The 16,919-nt window shown below is 49.0% G+C and overlaps 2 protein-coding genes and 1 long non-coding RNA gene across 4 annotated transcripts; 2 read left to right on the top strand and 1 right to left on the bottom strand.

Annotated features, from left to right (window-relative positions):
• Window positions 1–5,492: 5,492 nt before the first annotated feature.
• Window positions 5,493–12,489, top strand: HOXA3 (homeobox A3). Of its 2 annotated transcripts, none has more exons than XM_048302902.1 (2): window positions 5,493–5,964; window positions 10,257–12,489. In XM_048302902.1, exons 1-2 carry the CDS (start codon window positions 5,493–5,495, stop codon window positions 10,322–10,324), a joined length of 540 nt encoding a protein of 179 aa, XP_048158859.1. In that variant the 3' UTR covers window positions 10,325–12,489. The 2 variants fall into 2 exon arrangements, with proteins under 2 accessions (XP_048158859.1, XP_048158853.1); XM_048302896.1 differs by lacking the exon at window positions 10,257–12,489 and adding an exon at window positions 7,438–9,475.
• Window positions 12,490–12,560: 71 nt separating this feature from the next.
• On the top strand, window positions 12,561–15,566 carry HOXA2 (homeobox A2). The gene is made up of 2 exons (XM_048302988.1): window positions 12,561–13,803; window positions 14,474–15,566. The coding sequence occupies exons 1-2, from the start codon at window positions 13,422–13,424 to the stop codon at window positions 15,226–15,228; spliced, it is 1,137 nt and encodes a 378-aa protein (XP_048158945.1). The 5' UTR covers window positions 12,561–13,421; the 3' UTR covers window positions 15,229–15,566.
• A 130-nt stretch (window positions 15,567–15,696) lies between these two features.
• LOC125325718 lies at window positions 15,697–16,412 on the bottom strand. The gene is made up of 2 exons (XR_007203504.1): window positions 16,159–16,412; window positions 15,697–15,994 (listed from the first exon to the last, which is right to left on the bottom strand). It is a non-coding gene; the product is annotated as an uncharacterized LOC125325718 (long non-coding RNA).
• Window positions 16,413–16,919: the final 507 nt, after the last annotated feature.

Genomic DNA, 16,919 nt, shown 5'->3' on the forward strand with positions numbered 1-16,919 from the left:
ATCCCTAAGAGATCCCCCAGAACCAGCCTTGAATTATGGTGCTGCCTGCTTCCATTTCGGGGCATCCAAGGACAAGGCGCTTTACAGGCATTATTTTATTCGGAAAATAGTAATTCGGGGGAGGTGGGGGGAGGGAGGGGAGGGAGTGCCACAGAGTGGGACTCTTCGGGGAGAAAAGGCAGTCATTTCTGACTCAGAAATCAGCCCCAAACACTGCCCGTCCCCCTCCGAGCTAAGCCCTATCTCTCTCAGCGGAATGGAGCAGAAAGAAAATATTCGGCCTCTGGGAGGGAAAGACAGATAAAAGCAGCGGGGATCTGTGCGTTGGGACACTTATCCCGACATCATAGGAGACATTAAAAAAAATAATCATCTTCTCATGTTTAAAATTACCTCTTTGGGGAGAGAGGGGGCGTGGGGAAATGGGACTAATTGGAGAAATCTCGCAAAATACTCTTTGCAGGCAGTAAGATGAATGGAAGAAACACTTCAATATTCCTATGAACCACTTCGGTTCTCACAATTGAAGTCCTTACATATCCTTTCATTTTTAAAAAACCTCCCCCCGCTTCCCGTTCCCCGTTCTTAAATACAGACATTTAGTCAGAATATCCCGCTGGAGATGGTTCCCAAGTTGAAACGCCCTCTTAGGAAAAACTCGTCCAGCTTTCGGCGGGGATCCCCAAACCCGGCAGGCTCCACGGTGTTCGTAGGTTTCGGCAGTCCCCATCTTTTCTCTCCCTGTCCAAATCCTCCTCGCCGGTCCGGGGGGCTCCGTCGGGGCGCAGCGCTGCCTCTCAGTATTTGGCCGGGCAAGTGGGCGAATGGCAGATCAGCAGTTTCAGAAGAAAGTGTGGGGTTGATTATTGACTAAAAAGAGTTTTTGTTGTTTTTTTTTTTTTTTTCCTTCCAAAGCAACATTCACAGGATTGTTTGAAGCAAAACGCATACGAAGGATTTTTGCCTCTTCTCTCCTCCTACGCTGGCCGCTTCCCCTTTCATGTGGTGCCTTCTCACTTATGCCATAAGGAGCAAGTGTTTTCTGTTTTAGTGCTCTGTTTACAGCTTTGGTGCACGAAGTCATAAATCTTGCATAGCCATAAATGACAAAAACCATTGGTATGCGTAAGAGGCCACCCCAGCCTTATAGTGCTTTTTATTTCTCGCTTCCCCCTCGCTTTGTTTGTATTTAAAGATGACGCTGGGTTCCCTCGTGCTTTAAACGGACTAGTTATATTTATAATGCCTTAATTAACGAAGTAACGTCAAATTTACACCTAGATTTTATTCGCAGGCTCTGCTTAATGCACGGAGCCCACAGCCCCGTTACCGTCTGCCAGACGGGCAGGGTCTGCAACTTTGTTTAAGTTCTCGTTTGCACGGTCGCTGCCGTGTTTCTGTTGCAGGAAACTGGGGGGACACCACCACCCCCAAACCCCGTGGCGCTGAGGAAAGAGGCGAGCGCCTTCCCCAGCTGTGCCGCGGAAAGAAGGAGAAGGCGAACTGAGAGGCTCCGGGCCCGCGTCCACGCGGGGCTCCCGCCCACGCGTCCCCACGGGGTGCTGCGGGCACCCCGACCCGTCTGTGCAGCACATGTGTGTGTGTGAGCGCCTCTGTGCCCGTCCCGGGCGCTGGGGATATTTGAGGGGGGCAGGGGGTGTCTGTGTGTACATCTGTGTGTGTGTGCGCTCACGCATGCATGAGTTAATAATTAGTAACTCTAATGATTTCCAGCGTGGCTCTGAAAGCATTGCCCAGAGCGGGGATCCTGGTGGGCTTCGGTTGGCTCTCCGGACCCAGCCCCGGCTCTCCGGGCTTTGCTCCCCTCCCCGGGACTCAGCCGGGGCTGTGCGGGGCTCCCGGCCGTGGGGAGAGGCAGAGGGGCTATTCTGCAGCTGCCCCCCAGGCCCACCGGTAAGAGGGACAAACTCAACCCCCCACAGCAGCACCCTGGAGGCTGGTGAGAGCGACCCTTTGTGAGCGCCGTTTGTCTTCATTAGCATAATTTTCCTGGACTTCGGTGACGCCCGGGTGCGGGGGGGCCGCACTCCTTCACTGCCGTGCTCCTGCGCTCCCTCCCCAGCCCCCACCCTGCCCCATGCTTCCCCAGGCGGCCGCCTTCCTTTCTTTCTTCCTTTTTTTTTATTTTTTCCTTTTTTCCCCCCCTCCAACTCCCCCCCCTCCTCCTTTCCTCTCTCTTCTTCCCTTCCCAGAGCAGCCCTGGGAAACAACCCCGTTCTCCGTGCCCCGCGCAGGGGGAGCCCGGTACGCCGGGGACCTGCTCGGGGTAGGGTGCGCAGCCTGAAGTGTCAGGGGAGCGGGGTAGGCGGGTGTCCGGAGCCACCGACCCCATCCTGTGCGGAGCAGGACTCGCCCCTCCCGGCCGGGGGGTGCCGGGTGCGGATGAGCTGAGCCGGTGCCCACCCCGCGGCCACAGGGATCGAGCTGGGGCAGACAGCCCCTGCTCTCTGGGTTGTGTCGCCTGCAAAAAAAAAAAAAAAAAGAGAGAGAGAGCGAGCATGCTGGCTTCCGCCTCAGTCGTCAGAAGTTAAGGTAAGCAGGCCACAAATACGCTGCTATCAGTCGTGAATGGCGGAGTTTATGTCCCAGTGATTTATGACCGTAGACTTAAATGTCGGTTCAAGAAGAGTTCACAAGCTGGGGCTTCCTTCCAGGCAGTGACTGATACCCTTACACTTCGTGTTCAGGCAGCTCTCTCTCCTCTCTTCCCCCCACCCCCCACCTTCTCTCAACTTTGTCTTTATCTTTCAGGAAATCTTTCAGGGGGGCTGCCTGGTTTTTCGTCCTAGAGTCAGAGTTTGGGGCTCGGTTGGGAGTTACAGGACAAATACCTGGTGTGCTTGGGAAGGGGGGAAGCACAGGGAAGCAGAGGGTGGGAGAGAGCTGAAGTGGTGAGTGGGGGAAACCAAGCGGACTTGCCTCCCCAAGCAACTTTCATCTGCTGTCTCTGGGCTGTCTGGGTTGGGGGGAGAGAAGTTGGTAAAGTGCAGAGCTGTGTACTGCACAAAACGAGATGGAGCCGATAAAACAGGCATTGGAAAGATTGGGGGCCCATGTGTGTTTGTAAGACCTGTCTTTTTGTCTTCGAAGGGGAGAGGAGAGCTCTTCCCATCCCAGGCACCGGCTGGGGTGGTAAACCCACCTCCTCTCCCCTCTCCCGTTAGGACGCTATCGTGATCGTTATCGCTCTTAATCCCGCTATTCCCACTTTCTCCTGGAATGACCGGGCGTTCCTCAGGTTACCCTCGCTCCTCTATAACTTTGTAGGAAGTGATTAACTCGGCGAACCCGAACTCGGGATCTGATTTTTTTTTTTACTTGCTGGCAGACGGCCGAGGCTCCAATAATATTTTGCCTTCCAAGTAAAGTTGCCTATTGTCTGCAGGCCGGCAGCTACGGGAGCAGCCACCCCGAATCCTCGCTCCGCGCTGCCCGTCCTGCCAGCGCTACAAAACTTCGCAGCAGCCGAAGGAAGGTGAAATGTTTGGTGTCGCGGTCATGAAAGGCGGGTGCCTTTGTGAAATCACCCCTGGCTGATTGTTTCCTCCTTCTCCTCTGGTAGTGGTGTCTATCGTCTCTCTTTCAAAGGAATTGAGAAAAATCACACCAGGCCTCGATAGCACAGGGAAGGAGAGGCGAGGAGCTGGAAATTGTTTGTGTGCCTCAGATCTCCATCGGCTTATTAGCTTAATAGCATCCCAAGAGCTTGATTAGTGCAATAACAGGGTAACCGCCCTGCTGTAGGTGTGTTACCTTCATTTTGTTACGATCTAACAAAGGGAATACTGTTTTCTAAGAACTTGTATAACTTGAAAGGCGTAGAATGAGCTCGTTTGGTGCATGTGTTGTGTAAGGCTTTTCGCCCCTAAGCATTTGTCCTCGTTAGATGTTTTGGGGGGGAAATATCCAGCTGCTTAAGTACAAGGAAAGTGGTAAAAGAAAAGAGGCTCTTCTGATCTGAAAAGACGTGGTTATTTGCCAGCGAGGGGGTAGGGGGACGGTGAGTAACACACTTCAATTTCGGAGAACAATGTGAGTGCGTGTGGAAACACCTCCTGGATCGGAGGTTACGCACAGGTCTCCTCTCTCATTAATATGGGCAATTCTTTAATTGGTTATTTTCAGGCAGGTGACGAAGTAGACTTTAAATGGGTGAGTGGGAATCCCAGAAAGAAAGGAGGATGGGTGACAAAAAAAAAAAAAAAGGGGAGGGGGGGGGGAAGGGATTCGCCCGGGCAGGAGAAGCATTCTCTGAGTTTGTGTCCACCCTCTCCCCAGCCAAGTGACCCTCATACATCAAATTACATAGCAGTTTCCAAGACAGAACCTATTATCGCTAAGTTGGAAGGAAAGTTCAAGCCGTGGTCATGGAGATGAACGCTGGTTTTTCAGGTTTCTGGTGTGTTTTTTTCCCCCAATCCATCATGTTTTAACAGGTAGGATCTGGCTGATTCCACGAAAAGTTAGTGTCTTGAAAACAACTGCTGAAAAAACCAAACCGACGACCGCCCCTGCTGGTCCCGCTGAAGGGGCTTTGCGCGGCACCGGGTTCAGTTGAGGCTCCAGACCCACTCACGAGTGGGAGGCAGGCTCGGGGGCTCCGTGGGGTGGCCCAAGCCGAGTTCCGGGACCGAGAGGTAGCCGCTGCGGGCGGCGGGCGGGGCTCGCCCGGGCAGAAACCGCTGCTGCCAGGGTGCGTGACCTGGGCGGCTCGGGGTGGTGTGCGGGCACGGAGGGGAGAAGGTGCCGGCTTTGTTTATTTTCCTATCGAGCGTTTCACAGACAAGCCAAAATCCATCACTTGGGTTCGGGGTGTTTAAATATCCCTTCCTAGGAAACCTTTCTACCCCGCTCCTGCCCCCTGCCACACGTAGACGGGAACCATCTCATATATTTCTTTGAAGTTGTATGAAGAGCCTTAACCAGGAGAGAAAGGCTAAAAATAAAACAACGCTAGTTAAAGGAGAGGGTTTGATCTTAGAGTTGGACTGAAGTAACAGCCCAGCCCCTTCGCATTACTGATTCCTCGATCACCCTTATCTCTGAAACCGGTATTAAAACAGCCTCTTGGTGACAAATGATCAACCCTCTTGCTCTGTTCCTTAAGAAGAAAGAAATAATAAAAAAAAAAACAAACCTAGAAAGCCCCTATCCCAGTGCAGCAAAGCACATATTTGTAGATGCCAGTAAGTCCAGGCAGCTTTTATATCGAAATGCTCCACGCCTGAGGCCAAGTCATGCTGCTAAATATTGCTGACCACTTTTTCTTTTATGGCTTTCATGTCACTTAGCTATTGAAAGTAAGATGGATTTGTACCATTTCTTCACCCTGCTCTGCTCTCCCCACACCCCAGGTCTGCCCGGAGAGGCCATTGGAGGAAGAGCGCCACGTGACAGAGGGGTGCCAATGTTATTCTCCAAGGGTGTCAAGACCCTGTCAGTTTGCGAAATAAATATTGGGAAACAACGAAATGCAAAAAGCGACCTACTACGACAGCTCTGCAATCTATGGTGCCTACCCCTACCAAGGAGCAAATGGTTTCACTTATAATGTGAGTCAGCAGCAATATCCTCCATCTTCATCACTTGTGGAAACTGAGTACCACCGCCCCGCGTGCTCCCTCCAGTCCCCCGGCAGCTCTGTGTCCCACCACAAGGCCAATGACATCAGTGAGAGTTGCATGAGGACCCTCCCCAGCCAGACTCTCCAGCCCCCCAGCCTCGCTGACCCACAGGCTCCACCGCAGCCACCTCCAGCCCAGCAGTCACAACCTCCACCTCCGTCCTCCACCTCACCATCTCAAAATGCCAGCAGCAACCCTGCCCCGGCCAACCCCACCAAGAGCCCAGCTCTTAACTCACCCACCGTGTCCAAACAGATATTCCCGTGGATGAAAGAGTCTCGGCAAAACACAAAGCAGAAAAACAGCAGTTCCAGTTCAGGTATGAAATGTGTTCCCCCTCTCCCTGGGTATTTCTGGGCTGACTATGCATCCTGTGGGGAGGAGGGCTGTCGTACCCACCTTCACTTTAGGGAGGGGAGGATGGGGGTTTTTTTACCCTCTGAGTTGACCGCATGAAACTTTTGGAACGGGCTTGCCATCACTCAGCTTATTCACTGAGGGGAGCTCAGTGTAAAAAACACCCCATGCAAAACTTTCCCAGCCTTGCAGAATGGGTCTGAATTGACTTTGCTTCCTAGTGGCAGAACCACTTGTGCCCTCCAGCATCTATCATATTTCCTAGGTAATCCCCCCTCCAGTAAATCATGTCAGTGCGGAGCAGCCCAGGCCTCAAGCCAGAGGCTTGTCCCGAGTACTTTGTTGGCATGGTGCTGTTAGATTAATAAGACAGTGACCTATCTCTGCTGAAGTGTAACGGGAATAAAATAGCTCATAATCATGTGCAGGCAGGATCAATGCCCTGCATGCAGTCAGAACCTCTTCCTATTTTAATAAGCTGATTGGCAAAGTTACAAGCCTGGTAAACAAACGTGATTCTGGAGTGCTATAAACTTCAGGCCATAAAACATTATTTGAGGGATGGAAGTGTATATCAATGCTTTTATTACTCAAGGAAACCCAAACTGATAACACCAGTGCTAGCTCCAATGCCCAGAAGTTGGGCTTATTCTGACTTCTTTTTCACTTAAATGTGCCTTGGAAATAGAGTTCAAAACTTTAGCAAATGTTCTGCCAGTCTGCTTTTTAAAGCTGTGGTAACACTGCTGTTTACAGTCTTCCATATGATGTATTTATTTTATTAAAAAGCAGCAACACTTAAATATATCTCCATGCCTATATGCAAGCCTAGGTACTGTATGTTCTTCTTTATATATATTATTCTTCCCAATCACTACCATCTGCTTATATTACGCTATATATTTGATATGATAAAAACCATTATACTGACAATTCTATATTTATTTGTTAAAATTTTGTATTGTGGATACCTAACTTTCAGGTATTTGTAGCTGATGTATACATATACATACATGGGTTTTCAGAAAAGAGGGTTTTAGGTCTTTACAGCAATAGAGAACAGCTAGTTTTTGAAGACCCTGGTCCCACTATGTCAGCAGAGCCACAAGTTCACCTTCAGAGTTTGTAAACCTCACTGTGTTTCCCTGAACCCTCCTTGCTCCTCTACACCAAGCTCAAGACGTGTTGCATGCTGTCATTCTTAAGGGAAGCACGTGTAGTCATATAGTGACATTAACGAGGTGAAGGAAGTCTTCTGAGTCTTGTAGTTTGGCGCGACTGAGCTCGCGCCATGGGGGAGGACTCGCTGCACGCATGGGCATCCATCTTGCCTTTGGGAGCCAAACTCTCCAGGCGCTGGTGTTGTTGGCCATTTTCTCGTGTTGCCATGTGTAGGTTCGCCATGCTGATTGTGTTCTTTGTGTGATTTACATAGGTGAGAGTTGTGCTGGTGATAAAAGCCCTCCAGGGCAAGCCTCCTCTAAGCGAGCCCGTACAGCTTACACAAGTGCCCAGCTGGTAGAACTGGAAAAGGAGTTCCACTTCAATAGGTACCTTTGCAGGCCACGAAGGGTAGAAATGGCTAATTTGCTCAATCTCACAGAAAGACAGATCAAAATCTGGTTTCAAAACCGCAGAATGAAATACAAAAAGGATCAGAAGGGCAAGGGTATGATGACCTCTTCAGGAGGACAGTCCCCAAGCAGAAGCCCTGTCCCTCCAGCTGCTGGGGGATATCTAAACTCTATGCATTCTTTAGTAAACAGTGTCCCCTACGAGCCCCAGTCGCCTCCACCATTTAACAAGCCTCATCAAAACACCTATGGCATCCCTGCATCGTATACTGCTCCTCTTAATAACTGCCCACCTCCTCAAAAGAGATACACGGGGACAGCAGCTGTGACACCTGAATATGATACTCATCCTCTTCAAGGCAACGGTTATGGGAATCCACATATACAGGGAAGCCCCGTCTATGTAGGGGGCAACTACGTGGAGACCATGACCAATTCTGGGCCTTCCATCTTTGGTCTAACTCATCTCCCTCATCCTCCCTCTGCCAACATGGACTACAGCGGGGCTGGGCCAATGGCCAACAATCACCACCATGGACCTTGTGATCCACATCCAACATACACAGACCTTACTGCTCACCATCCTTCTCAGGGAAGAATTCAGGAAGCGCCCAAACTCACTCATCTGTAAGAGACAGGAGTCACTAAGAGGAACACACCAAGCCCCCAAGTTTTGGAAAGTACTCATCCCTTCCCTTCTCTCTCCTCTCCCCAACATGTGCCCTCCCCTTCCCTTCTCGTTTCTTTTGTTCGTTTTGGTTTGTTTTGTTTCCTTTCGTAAAAGCGTTTTCTAGTTTATGTGACGTAGCAATATTTGTTGCTTGAATTGCTCTATAGTTTCACTAGTGGATATTTATCTTCTTGAACTGTAGCCTTGTGTCTCACTTTGGGAGTATGCAGAGGCTTTATACTTTACCTTCTACACTTTTATCAAAACAGGGTATATGAACAAATTTTCTATAAAAGGAATTCTTAAATGTGAATTTGTTCGTACATGATTGATCCCACGGGGAAGCAATTTTTTTTATTGCACTTCTTTTAAATAGCAAGAAAGACATCAAAAGCGCTTGGACAGGGACTCCCTGGACAATTATTGATACGTGTAAGTCTTTCAATGTGTGTATGCTGGTGAACATTCAGATTTATTTATATTTTTTTTTCGCAAACATTGAATAATCTAAGTGTTTAAAATTTTATTTATCCCCATTTGTTCATATTTATATATATATTAAAAAATCTGTACCCTGAATATTCAGGAGGCCATATATTAGATGGCATATCGGCACGCGTTAGAAATATCATTTGAAAGGAAACTATTAACTCCTTTTATTAAAAATAGTGATAATAATGATGATGACGATGCAATAAAATCTGGGAAAAAAGATCACGGTTTGAATATTTTATGCTTGTGACATCCAGCTAGGCAAAAAGTGTGTGAAGCTGAAAAGGCTAGATTTGTTTTGAAAGTTATACATTCCTTGCTGCTCACGTTCTGGAAAAAAAAAAAATAAAGTTTTTATTCTGAATAATAAAGAGTTGAGAACATGTTCTTCGCAGCGGAGGGGAATGAAGAGCCCTTCATGACGTGGGGAGCTAGGAAACCCGTCTATAAACTTACACTAGGATCTGCTCGCCCACCCGAAGGGCCCCGCGATGCCTTTTCAGCATTTCATAGGCAGGGAGAGAGATTTTTCTTTTCCTCTCTCTCTCTCGCTCTGTTTTTTTTTCCTTTCTTCCAGCAGGGGAGGTTTCAGGGCCCGCGGCGGCCGCCTCCTCCCGCACCCGCTGCGCGGTGCCCGGCGGGCGCGGATCGCCCCCTCCCCGCGGAGCAGCGCCGGGAGGACAGCCGAGGGTGTGGGCGTCCCAGCGTGTGTGTGAAGCACACGGCACCGGAGCGCAGGATAAAGGCCCGCGTGGGTGCGGAGGGGCCTCCCGGGCGCTGGGCTGGCGCCCTGAGCCGGGCGGCGGGGGCTGCGGAGCCCCTCAGCACTGGGAAGCAGGGTGGCAGAGCAGGGTCTGGCCGAGCCGCGAATGCGCTGGTGGGGGGGGGGGTGGATGCGCGCACCGCTGCTCCTTCCACCCGCTACCCGCGCCGTTTTCCCCTTTTCCTTTAAGAAGTGGATTTTACCTTTTCCTTTCCCTATGTTTCCCCCCCGAATTAATATTTTTTTATATCTTACTGGGGCTTGTTTCATTCTTGCTAAGCCGCCTTTCCTCCCACGGCAGCCTGAAGGTGTGGGGGAGGGGAGCCTTGTGCTCCGTTTCTTCCCGCGGGGGTGGTGTGGATGTGTGTGCGGGTGCTTGTGTCGGAGGGGGGGACACGGTACTGTAGAAGGGCGACGGTCCCGGCCCCAAACGGGCACCCGTAGGGGTCTCCGGTCCGAATTGGCTCGAGGTAGAACGTAGAAACCCGCAAGCTTGTGCTAAAATCCGGTTTTTATTCCTTTCAGGCAAAATGTCTGTAATTTTTAGATTGAAACTTGAAAGATAAATCAAAACGGACCTTAATAGACTAGGTAAAATATACCCCTGCACGTTTATAAAGACATATTCCTATGCTGTGTAGATAATAACGCACGCTGTTCACCATCTGTATCTTTTAGAGCCCAGAAAAAAAATTGTCGCCATTTTGGTCTCATGCTGAAATATTATTAATCTTTGGGCTTTACCTTGTTCCCAGAACCATCCTTGCCTGATGCTGAAACGTTGTCATGCACCCGTGAATCTATACAGAGCTTTTCTGCATAAATAGATAAAGCATGCCCAGTCAAAGAAAAGGATAGCAAATAGATTTATGCCGTGCTGTTTATTGTATATATAGACATGTAACCGTGGAAGGAAAGGCTATGTAGGCTAATATTTTTCACTGAAACCTGATTATTACCCAATACAGACCGACGACTGATTATTATTTTTGTAGGCGAAGGAACCATTTTTGCAACATTGCAAGACAATGCTCGTTTCAAAGGAGCGCCCGTATAAAATTCAAGCCGCCCCCCCACCTCTCGGATCAGTTAGGTTAGATACAACAAAAGGTAACGGTATAGTCACGATACTTACTGTGTGGTTCCTTTAGCACCACGAATTACATTTAGAAAAATGTTCAAATGGAAGGAAGTTGGCGTTTTACTCCCCTCCCACCCTGAAGAAAGAAAAATACAGGGGATTTTCCCCTCTTCTTTCCATAAACCGTATTCAATCCTCTCTTCAGAGCCTGTAGGTTGCAAATAAGAATTTGTAATTTTGCATTTAAGATTCGTCCGATTAAAAGATCCCCCTGGAGGCAGCAGTAATTGATTTTCCCAAGAATTTCGCGTCCTCTCTGCAAAGGTTTTGTTCCAGGTGGTTTTTGTATTAGACTGACCACAAGAAACAAATGTGCAGAATAGAGACACCCACACAGGTTTTACTCACAAAGCCTGGTTAAAATCCAAACCTCTCTCTTTATTATTTGTCATCCTGCTGTTAATCCCAATATTTTCCAGAGGGGAAAAAAAGAAATCAGAGAAAAGAAAAAGAAAAGCCCGACCCCAACGTAGGCACCAAGAAGCAAAATAAAACCGGACTTTTCCCACAAGCAGCCCAGTCCTCTGCCAGAATATTTTAAAAGCAGCTTTTTTCCTTGTTTACTTGCGTTTCTTGCTCTGCCTCTTTTCACGGCCACATTTGATCTTGGAAAGAGCAAGAAGCTTTAAATGTGTTCTTAAGGGCCAGTAGCTGTCAAACCTTTTGGCGGCCAAGATTGATCGCGGGCAGACACCACCAGAGCTTTGTTTGGACTAAAAGCAAGAAAATTAAACCCCTTGCATTTTCCAACAGCATCGATATTTGTAAGGCATCCCTTTCGAGGGATTAAATGACAAGTCTCGTTCTATATTTTATTTAAACAAGCAACCACCAAAAAGCCCATTTAAAGCCTCCCGGCCCCTCCCCTCCCCCTCTCTCCAATGCCTTCGCAGATATGCTACATCTTGTGGGTGCATTAACTTAAAACCGATTTTTAAAATGCACTTCCTGCAGACTGGACGAAGACTGATCCACTGAGCGCTTGGGGTCTTGTTCTCTATTTTTTTTCCCCGTCTTTTTTTTTTTTTTTTAATATAATTACGAAGACGGCTGCCGACCCCTCTTTGGCAACTCCGAAAATAAAGCGAGACGGCACCTCATCGCGCTGGCGATGGCTCCTGGCTCCTGGAGGATGCAGAGAGCGGCTGGGAAGCGCCTTCCCCCCGGCCCCCGGAGCACCCCACCCCGCCGTGCACCCCGGTCTCCGCGGGCAAGCAAGCCCCAACCGAGCTGTCTAGGGCGGCTGTGACCATAGGATTCATCCGATTGGTGATTGTGGCCATCATTGTCATCGCTCTCCCTGTCGCCTCGGTATAGTTGGAAAATTTTGCCAAAAGCATCCAAATTCGGGACTTGCCTCGACCTGGAGGGGGTGACTGGAGGCAGCGGCGGCAAGAGCCAAGCATCGGAGGCGAGTGCCGTCTCTCAAGTCATAACCTCGCAGCATTTTCGCTCTGTCTGGCCCCTAGAAAACAAAACCGCTACCAGCCCATACTATTTCCTGGTAATCGAAAATACTCACCAGACCCAGCCTACTACGGTTACTAAGCAAATTATGCCAGCAGACGGGAGTATCGTTTGCAAGCTAATGCACGGGATATATACTTTTTTTTAAGAGCCAACAGCCAGACGCGTTTGCAGCCTCGCGATTTGGCTCGCCCAGAGATGTTCTCCTAGGGTTGTGTTTTACGGTCCAATCCCGGGAAGCCAACTGGAGAGGGAAGTCATGAAGCTCCAGGGCTGCTGCCTATGTGACTCTTCCCCTCGAAGCAAGGTTGCTGAGGAAGATCCTGATAAACAATGGCTCAGCACCGGCGACCAATTGTTCTCCGTACTGTACACCCGATAGCCACCAAAAAAAAAAAAAAAAAAAAAAAAAAAAAGAAAAGAAAAATAAAAGGAGGAAAAGAGGAAAAAAGGAAAAAAGAAAGAAAAAAATCGAACAAGAACACAAAGCCAAACAAATAAACAAACAAAAAATACAAAGGAGCTCATTGAGGCTGAGTCGGGAAGGAGAAACTAGTTTTGGAGGAAGTGCTATTTCTAAGAAAAAATCAAGACCCAGTGCTTCAGACTCCTGCCTGGGTGCAACTTCTTATGCGGGGGCCTGACGGTGTCAAAACTTTGAAGATTAATGGATTACTTTGTTAATGACTCAAGGCGTCAGATTGAGGTGCTTAAATGATTTGTGAGGTGCAAAGCGTTTTCCTGACAGTCCCAAACAATGAGAGAAGAGTGTGCGGGTGGATGCAAGGAAGGCAGCAGGCTGCAGGACAAGCAGCCACACACACACACACACACACACATTCGCAGCCTCTCACACAAACATATCCACGCACACGCACCCTCCTCCCCACCCCCGATCATTTCGGATTAGGACGCCAAGGGGATAGATACTCGAGATATCATTTCCCCTTTTAAAAAAAGTGTAAATAAAGCCTTTCTGGCCCCCAATGAGGCGTTCCTTCCCGACTTTTTTGGATCAATCAAACAGACAGTGGCTTCTTTTGATTAAAGCCCAAATTGTCATTGGGCAGAGGCAATCATGTGACAGCCAATTCGGTCCAATTTCAACCTTGTCTCCATGAATTCAATAGTTTAATAGTAGCACGGTCCCCATACGGCTGTAATCAGTGAATTAGAAAAAAAACACCCCACCAGCGATCTTCTATGCTATATTTTTTTCTCCTCTCTCTCCTTTTTCCTGGGCCTTCCCCTCCCCCCGAGCCCCCTGAATCCGAGGGAACTTTTTCTCCGCGGGGGCTGCCAGTTGAAGGCCATGAATTTCGCATTTGAGCGAGAGATCGGTTTTATCAATAGCCAGCCATCGCTTGCTGAGTGCCTGACATCTTTTCCCCCTGTCGGTGATACATTTCAAAGTTCATCAATCAAGAACTCGACGCTTTCACACTCGACACTGATTCCTCCTCCTTTCGAGCAGACCATCCCCAGCCTGAACCCCGGCAGCCACCCTCGCCACAGCGGCGGCGGTCGCCCCAAGGCGAGCCCCCGCGGCCGCAGCAGCAGCCCGGGCCCCGCCGGCGCCCCGCCGCCCCCGGAGTACCCCTGGATGAAAGAGAAAAAGGCGTCCAAGCGATCCGCGCTGCCGCCCGCCTCGGCCTCCGCCTCAGCCGCTGGACCTGCCTGCCTCAGCCACAAAGGTCAGTCCAAAGACGTGCCGCCAGCCCCGCCGGGCCGCTATTTTGGCTCCCCGCATCCCCCCGGCTTCGCGGGGGGACGAGGCGGAGGGCAGGCGGGCGGGAAGGACGGAGCTGGCGGGGCTCGATGGAAACCCAAACTTTCCCCAAACTTGCCTAATGCGGGATGATTTATTTGAGTTGGAGCTGACCTCTCTTGTCTCGCCGTCCTAGAGTTAGGATATTTGACAGTAATGAAGAGTGATAGATTGCTCCCGCTCAGCTAAGCAGCTGATGCATTAATTATAAATTGCGGTATGGCTAATATAAAGTTTGCTCTGGTGTGGGGAGGTTGGGGAGCTGGAGGCAGCGATTTGGCGGAGGTGGCCGAAGGGCACGCAGCACCGGGCGCTCAGCAGTGCAACACAATGGGTTTACTGCATCCAAAGGCGGCCATTTTGTTGCAGTTGCTATTTTATGGTATATGGACATATAGATATAGACATATACATGCAGAGAGAGCACTCCCTCCACCCCCCCGGGATGCGATGTGCTGGGGTGCTGAAATTCAATCCATGCATTTTGTTTTGTGTGTGTGTCCGTGTGTCTTTGCTTTCACTGTTCTGGCTGTGATGCTTTGGGGTGCGTGTGGTGGTGGTGTTTTTCTTTTTTTTTTTTCTTTCTTTTTTAACAGACCCCCTTGAAATCCCCGATAGCGGTAGCGGTGGATCTAGGCGCCTGAGGACGGCTTACACCAACACCCAGCTTTTGGAGCTAGAGAAAGAATTTCATTTCAACAAGTATCTCTGTAGACCAAGGAGGGTTGAGATTGCAGCCTTGCTGGATCTGACTGAGAGACAAGTCAAAGTCTGGTTCCAGAACAGGAGGATGAAGCACAAGAGACAGACCCAGTGCAAGGAGAATCAAAACAGCGAGGGGAAATTTAAGAACCTCGAAGACCCCGAAAAAACGGTGGAGGAAGAGGAAGAGGAGGAGGAGGAGAAATCCCTCTTCGAGCAAGCCCTCAACAACGTCTCCGGCGCTCTCCTGGAGCGGGAAGGCTACGCTTTCCAGCAGAATGCCCTCTCCCAGCAGCAGGCGCAGAATGCGCACAATGGCGAATCCCAAACTTTCCCCGTTTCGCCTTTAACGAGCAATGAGAAAAATCTGAAACATTTTCAACATCAGTCACCCACTGTTCAAAACTGCCTCTCAACAATGGCCCAGAACTGTGCAGCTGGCCTGAACAATGACAGTCCTGAGGCCCTAGATGTCCCTTCTTTACAGGACTTTAACGTTTTCTCCACAGATTCCTGCCTACAGCTTTCAGATGCAGTTTCCCCCAGTTTGCCAGGATCTCTGGACAGTCCTGTAGATATCTCTGCTGACAGTTTTGACTTTTTTACAGACACACTCACCACAATTGACTTGCAGCATCTGAATTACTAAGAAATTAAAGACATCCTCTCCAAGGGTCCTGCTTTCTCCTCCTTATTCTTCTTTATTTTTTTTCCCCCAGTGAATTAATTTTATTTTCCCCCTCCCTTCCCTCTTCAGTATTTTCTGTTTGTTACTTCCCTCTGATATGCCATTTTGCCGTTTCTTTTGAAGTTTTAGTTGTGTTCAATTTTAACCTAGCCACATTCTAGGTCCTTCTATGAAAGCAATATATGAGGTCTGTAAGAAAGTGATCGTATAGGAATGTATCTTCACTTTCTTTTTATTTTTGTATTACATTAGGATGCGTTGTCATAAGTATTTTTGGTAGAATAAATTCTTGTTTGCTACAAGGAGCTTTCTCTTTTTTCTTTCTCTTTCTCCTCTCTTTCTCTCTGCTTTCAAGATGGATAACATGACGGGCATCTCTCCCCATCTCTTCCACTACTAATTTGCCAATAAAAAAAATTCAGTGTTCTAACAACGAGCAATTGCCCTTTTGGCAATTTAGGACATTCATTAGAGAGGAAAACTCGTTCGTTTTCTTTATTGTAAGGGTACTCACAAGGGAAGGAAAAACAGACTAAAGAAATTAAAATCGTTCACGGGTTCGATGGAGATTTGTTCCTTTTAATATATAAATGTGGCATCTTATCTCCGTGAGGATACAAAGCTTGGAAGTGGTGAGCTGTAACAAAAGCATGAACGAGGACTTTCTCTGTTACAGGCAGAACGTAAGAGAGACTCAGTAGGATAAGCGTCTCCTGCAGAAACCAGCCTGTTACATGAACGAAAGAAAAGGCGTTGTTTTGTTGTTTTTTGTTCCTTTTTTTTAAAAAAATAATCCTGTTTTTCTAAAAAGTAGTGCTTAGCAGCCAGCAAGATTTTTCAGAAAACGTGTCTTAAAAAATATCATAGCTCACAAAGAATGTGGTTGGTTACCTCTCACGTGCTGAGCAATCCAAGAAATCAGCCCTAGGAGGAGAGGAAATGGAGAAGTTAGTGCCTGTGAGATCAAAAGGGTGGGAGAAACGCAGGGGGAAGAAAAAGTATTTAGGGAGGAATCAGCCTCTCCACTCCATACTTTTCGGGGGCGGTGCGGGGGAAGACCCGAAGATATTTTCCTGTGTAAACCTTCTTGCGAGACGAGACTGATAACGAAAAGGGGAAACTCTGACTTTAAAGTTACATTATCCTCGCCCCCCCCCTCTTCTGCTGGAGGCAGCAAAGACGGGCTTTCAGAAATCTCCACCAAATTGCCTGCCACCCGGCGTTGCCGAACCCCAAAGCAGAGGGTGAGCCCCGTCCTTCGGGCTAAAAGCGAGCAACAGATGCCAGCGGGGCTCTGCTGCTCCGGGGCCGGGGGATCCCGGGCGGGTACGTTCGCGGCTCCTTGCGTGCGTGTGGGTCCGAGTGAGTGTGTGTGGTTACATTACACAGACGAGTGGGGCTTGGGTGGAGGTTTGTGAGCGGGGCTCTGCTGTCCGTCCATGCGAGGAGTGTTGTCTCCCAGCCCTGTAAAACGTTGTGGAGCTGGGATGCGTGGGTTATAGCTGGAAGGGCTGAACGCAATTCTTCCGAAAGTCATAAATCAAACTCTTTCTATGAATGAGAATGTCATCAAAGAGATCAATTGCAGGAACACATGCACAAATAAAAATCCTCTTACGTATTTGCCGGGGCTGGGGATCCCCGTCTAAAAC

Source organism: Corvus hawaiiensis, chromosome 1 (assembly GCF_020740725.1).
Source record: "Corvus hawaiiensis isolate bCorHaw1 chromosome 1, bCorHaw1.pri.cur, whole genome shotgun sequence".
In the NCBI taxonomy this organism is placed as follows: Eukaryota; Metazoa; Chordata; class Aves; order Passeriformes; family Corvidae; genus Corvus; species Corvus hawaiiensis.

Bases quoted from the DNA above. Each gene is read 5' to 3' on its own strand.
- HOXA3 (XM_048302896.1), top strand. From the start codon at position 5,493: ATGCAAAAAGCGACCTACTACGACAGCTCTGCAATCTATGGTGCCTAC. The intron at 5,965-7,437 runs GTATGAAATGTG...TGATTTACATAG, and splicing joins AAACAGCAGTTCCAGTTCAG to GTGAGAGTTGTGCTGGTGAT.
- HOXA2 (XM_048302988.1), top strand. From the start codon at position 13,422: ATGAATTTCGCATTTGAGCGAGAGATCGGTTTTATCAATAGCCAGCCA. The intron at 13,804-14,473 runs GTCAGTCCAAAG...CTTTTTTAACAG, and splicing joins TGCCTGCCTCAGCCACAAAG to ACCCCCTTGAAATCCCCGAT.